We start from the raw sequence: 5,439 nt of genomic DNA, 5'->3' as shown, positions 1-5,439 counted from the left end.
GCGGCGCAGGAGCGGGGCTGCCGCCGCCGCTTCCGCGGTTCGTGGGTGCCCCCGGCGGGCAGAGCCGCCCTCTCCCCTCCTCCTGGGGAGGGGTTACCGCTGCGCCTCTTAAACCCCTGCAACACGTGGCCCCGCTTCACTCGTAAATGCGTGTGCACGTGCGTTTACGGCTGTTTTCAACCCAGATCATCTCAGCCGGCACAGCGTGGCACACATGCCCTGAAAAAGGGAAGCGGAGCAATCCCCGATGCCTTTTTTGCACCTGGATTTCATTCCTTGYCCTGCCGAGCAGAATACATAAGCACGGCTAAGAAGCGGCCTTGCCCTGGGCCGTGTTTCCTGAGGCTAATACCTCTCTTTCCGTTGCGAACGCCGCGTCTGGTACAGAAGGGCTCAGGTCTGCGTTTTTCCTGTCTGCTTCACGCTGGTGATTCATCCTGCAAGAGCAAACACAYCCAGGGCGTTTTGCCTTTCTCTTCTAGCTACGGCCGGCTGAATCCTGATCATAAGAGCAGAAGATACAATTTTGTGTTGTCCTTATTCTTGTAGCAGCCCAATTTGGGGGAGCCAGGTTTTGTCCCTGTAGGGTGCTGCGCTGGGTAGGTAGTACTCTGCGGCGCTTTACCCTGAGTGCCCTGGTCTGAGGCTGCTGCTGAGCATTAAAAAAGAAGCATATTTTGGGGATGCCATGTGCTTGTCTGCCTGGGCGGGGACTCGCCCTGGGAACCATGTGTCTGTGGCTCTTTAGGGCCATGTAGCCGTTACTTCAGCTTTTCTGATCTTCTGTTCCCAGGCTGTGAGCTGACTGGCAGTACCAAATCCTACACGTTTAAGGTGGATGAGGAGGATGACTCCGACCACATTTTGGCTCTGTCTGTGGTAAGAGAGATGAGAATTAGCTGTGCTTTTCCTCTTTGCTGGCAGCCCACAGCCTCACTCCTCCTTGCCAGGCTCGTTCCCCCTTGGCGGAGGGCTGGAGCCTGTGCTGAGGTCTCTGCACTGGCTGCCCCAAGGGCAGGGTGTATTGCTGGTGCTTTCCTCCCTCCTTTGGAGGTGCCTGAGCAAAGTCAGCAGGGTCTGGAGGCAGCCCTTGGCTGCTCGGTGGGGGAATCCTCCGGACATAGGATGAAGGAAGGTATTTTCCCTTGCATTAGACTTTGCTGGGGCCTCCCAGCAGAACATAGGTCCCCACCAGCTGGGTCTCTGGCCTGCTGCTCTCGAAGGCTAGGTAGACTCAGGGCTTTTGTGCTCTCTCCAGGAATTAGCAGTCAGCCTATGCATTTGTGCAACAGAGGTTCATGTCCCATGTCTCGCCAGTTTATGTAGCAGTGCCTGCACACCATCATTGCATAGCAGCTAGGCTAGTAGCGTTGCTGTGGGTCACTTATCCTGAGGAGAGCCCCAACTGTCCCTGCTGCGTCCCCTCGGAGGGCAGTAATTCAGTCTCTGCTCCCTCCCAGGTCTGCCTCACGGATGGTGCCAAGGATGAGTGCAACGTGGTGGAGGTTGTTGGGCGAAACCACGAGAACCAGGAGATCGCTGTGCCTGTGGCGAATCTGAGGTTGTCATGCCAGCCCTTGGTAAGAGGATGTCCAGGGGACTCAGGCAGGCTGTGGGGAGCTGTGCGTCTCTGGATGTTTGTAGACCTTTTCCCTAGGATCCTGACCGTGAGCTAGTCTGTAGTTCCCTGGAAAATGCCCGGAGTAGCTGTGGACTGGCTGCAGGTGCTCCCAGAGCCTCCCGGTGTGTGCACACGCTGCTGCTGAGCTCTGTGGGGTTGGTCCTGGCTCCAGGTCTYCCTCCCAGCCTATGCATCCTGTGGGACAGCCTCATGGGACAGAAGCGCAGTGCCCTGCCCATCTCTGTGATGCCAGTTTGCCTTTGATGGGGGCAACAATGCAGCTCTGTGGCTCGTACAGAAGATTTGTCTTACCAAATGTTTGCATGGGGGACAGATAATCGTTTTTGGTAGATAGTGGTTGTATAGTGGGGGCTGAAAAAAGGAGGTGCGGAGGGGCACAGTCTGGGCTTGGTGAGGGGCAACATGCTCTGTTCTCTCTCCTTGGTCTCTGTGTGGACAATTTAGAGACCAAACTGAGCCCTTTCTCCCTTCCCTGCTCCTGCGGTTACTGCAGGGCACCAGCACCCTTGCCACCCCTCTTTCTGCCCAAGCTAAGACTGTATTTAACTGAGCTGAGCACCCTGCCGGGCAGTGTGGGACATCCTGTTTTTTGCCTCTGCCACTAACAGCTCCTCCTCTCTGTCTCTTTGCAGCTAAGTCTGGACAACTTCCAGCTGCAGCCTCCAGTGACCTTCCGCCTGGCGGCGGGCTCTGGCCCTGTGCACCTCGCCGGCTGGCACCAGATCAGTAAGGACCTGTGTGTGGGGAGAGGCTCGGGAGGAGTGAGGAGTATGGAGGGGCTTCCTCCAGCGCTAACACCCGTGGGGATGCCCSCTTTCCCTGGGGAGACCAGGGGAGATGCACCTTCGTGCTGCTCAGCATGTGTGCTCAGTGCCTCTTCCCGCAGTGACCCCTCTGTACTGGTTCCCTGGGGATCATCCCCCTGGTGTTGAGCCCTGACCAGGAAATGGATCTGGATGACCCACGCTGTCTCCTCTTCCCATGCCTTTCTGTCACCTTTCCCATCTGAGACCTTCCTCTAGCTGGGACATGGCCCATGAGCTCTTTGGGCTGCTCTGCTCTTCGAGTGTCTTGGGGGCAAAAGTGGGTAACAGAGTTATCTGTACTTCCTAGCGCACAGGGAAGATGCCTCCTTTGAGGAGGAAGACGACATGTCCGAGGAGGAAGATGACATGTCCGAGGAGGAGATTGCTCCTGTCATGCCAGCCAAGAAGCAGAGAGGGAAGCAGTAACTAGTCTCCTGGCAAGGTGAGGGGCTGGGCAGCTCTGGAAGAAGCATCCTGGTGATGCCCTGTGGGAAGTCCTGCGGGTGGAAGCTGTCCTTCTGCACGGCGGTGGTGCAGAGAGGGCACCGCTGCAGGAGGCTGCTGGTCTCAGTCTGGTTCTTCCTTCCCCAGGTACTTGCTGGGACTCCTCCTGGGACGGCTTTTACCTCGGACACCTCTTGCCAGGACCTCAACTTTTGCTGCTTTCTGCTGTAACTTTTTTGGGGGTGAGGGGCAGGAGCTGCTCCCAGCACTGGGGTGGCCCCCCTCCCACGGCCCTAGAAGGTTGATCCCAAAATGGGATTGGTGCTGCTGATATCTCCCCTCTCCCCCATCTCTGTTCTGGGAGTCAGGGATGGCGGAGGGAGTCCTTGTCCTGTGCCTTTTCGCTGTCCTGGMCCTCTGCTCTGTGCACCCCTGTCCTCCTGGCTCTGAAATGCCCAGTCCTGGCCCTTTCCCTGGGGGCTGGATGTACAGCCAGAGGTGGGGGGTGGTTCCACCGAGATTTTCGGATGTTTGCTTTTCTTTACACACAGCTTGACGGGTTTTACATAGTCAGAAGCGCTATGTGAAACCAGGGCCCAGGCTGCATCCTCACATGCATGGCGGGGTGGGGGCTCACGATCTAGCTGTGATTTGGGGGAAGGCGCTGGGTCAAAATGCTTTGTAAAGAATGGTTTTTACACTTTGAATAAAGGTCTCTCAGGCGTCAGCTCCAGAGCGGGGGTCACTGCTGACTGGCACGTTGGTCCCAYGCTTGCTGCCGTGGGAGATGCTCCACGGTGTCCAGACCCCTGACGCTTGCCTCCTTTGGTCCCTTGAAGATGCTGCGGATGCGCTGCCTGTGGAGCTTCCTAGAGAGGCCCAGGGTCTCCTCTCTCCCTTGTGTGCCGTGCGTGCTTGCACCCCGTGACCCAGCTCAGCACTGCACCCAGCGTGTGAGGGAAGGGGCTGAGCTGCAGGTGGTTGYGCTGGGCAGGGACCCAGCTCCACGCATGCTCCAGAAACCCAGCTGTTAGCAACACCCCCCTGCTCTGGGCCACGTCCATCCTGGTGCTGTGGAGCAACCCGTATTGGTGCTCAGAGCAAARAGGTGAATCCCACTCCTCCCTTGGTCCTCGCCCTGGCTGCATGCTGCAGAGCGGGAGAAACACTAGAAGCTGCAGGGCATGGGGCAGGTTTGAGCTCTGGCCTCTCCAGGGCCTCCCCCATGTGTAGGCACCTAGGGAGGGTCTGAGCCTTTCCACGCTTTGGCCAGGCTGCGCTTCACATCCTCAGAGGCTGATCAACCTGCTGGTCCTGTCCTCAGTGCATCTCCAGTGGCTTCCCTGCATTCAGGCTTTGTGTCCCTGGCCTGTGGGTCAATGTCTGTCCTGGCCCTCCCTGTTTGTGACACTGGCTGTTGTCCCTGAGAAACACCACGTACTGTCCAGCCTGCAGGCCTTGTTGGTACCCTGGGACAGCGAGTGCCTCGGGCCACATGGACTCCCGTGGGAAATCCTCCGGGGTGGATCCTTGGCTCTGACTGTCCTGGGTTGTGAGTGGGGCCATTTCTCTCCTATGGAGCCTGTGATGCTCCCCTCCCCATCCCATACCCCMCCATTTCCTTCTGGCCCAAGCAGCCCTTGCTCAGCCCTCCCTGCAYGGAGGGTGTTCTGATGCCCCATCCTGCCTTCCTGCACCCCAAGGGAACAGGCAGCAGGAGCCTTCGCAAAGGGGAAAGGGTTGTTCCCAGCCCAGCGTGATGGTGCTGTGCTGCGGGGACTGTGCCTGGTGTTGATGGGGATACATCAGAGGACAAAGCAGAGCYGCACTGGAGGGGCTGAACCACCCACTTGCGTGTGGCATCCTGCCACCCTCCTGCAGCGTGGCTGGAAGATCCCTGGAGGCAGCCCTGGCCCTGCTCCAGGGGTCCGGAAAGAGGCGGCGGGKTTTACTCCTGCTACCCTGGAGGGGGCCTGAGGCATGGGGCAGCTTCGGGGGGCAGGAGCACCCTGCCAGGCCCTGACCAGGAGCTGCAAGGCTCTGCCGAGGCTGTGGCAGTGGAGTGTGGGGCCCAGGACGCTGCGGTGGCTGGCGGGTCCCTCCTTGGGGACCGCTAGATGGCAGGCGGACAGCGCGGTGGCCGTGCACACCCGGCTCCCACGGCCCGGCCCTTGCAGAGGGACTGTGGGGTCTAGCTGGCTTCTGGCTTCTCTCCCCACCTGCGCCTGCTGCACCACCTGCCCGGGGGGGGGCAACAAGGCTTGGCCATGCTCCCGGGTCCGGGGGGTCCCTGGGATGCCATGGGCCCCTGACACCCTCCCACCTGGGGAGTTTCTGGGGARCGTGCTGATTCAGCACCCTTGACTGGCGAGGTGCGAGAGCGTTTCCTCCCTGAGAGCCGGATATGCGTGAGAGATGCCGGCAGGGGCCAGCACACCGGTGCCTTGCGCCGATGGTGCAAGAGGGCAGTTCAGGGGTGGGGAGTGGGGCTGTGGCTGTGCCCAGTCTGGGGTTGGTTCCCAGCCCCATAACAGCGTGGCACGAGCA

General features: G+C 59.5%; 1 protein-coding gene across 1 annotated transcript in view; it reads left to right on the top strand.

The window, feature by feature from the left end:
- Positions 1 to 3,644, top strand: part of NPM3 (nucleophosmin/nucleoplasmin 3) — an 11,094-nt gene extending 7,450 nt beyond the window's left edge. The window contains exons 6-10 of the mRNA XM_026069553.1: positions 794 to 879; positions 1,461 to 1,580; positions 2,275 to 2,368; positions 2,756 to 2,890; positions 3,040 to 3,644. Of these exons, the coding sequence (XP_025925338.1) occupies positions 794 to 879; positions 1,461 to 1,580; positions 2,275 to 2,368; positions 2,756 to 2,874 (419 nt within the window). The 3' untranslated portion in view covers positions 2,875 to 2,890; positions 3,040 to 3,644. The remainder of the gene's footprint in view (positions 1 to 793; positions 880 to 1,460; positions 1,581 to 2,274; positions 2,369 to 2,755; positions 2,891 to 3,039) is intronic.
- Positions 3,645 to 5,439: the final 1,795 nt, after the last annotated feature.

Source organism: Apteryx rowi, unplaced genomic scaffold, assembly GCF_003343035.1.
Source record: "Apteryx rowi isolate R43461 unplaced genomic scaffold, aptRow1 scaffold_3, whole genome shotgun sequence".
Lineage (NCBI taxonomy): Eukaryota > Metazoa > Chordata > Aves > Apterygiformes > Apterygidae > Apteryx > Apteryx rowi.
Note: the sequence above shows the minus strand (reverse complement) of the source record. Positions and strands in the feature narration are given on the sequence as shown.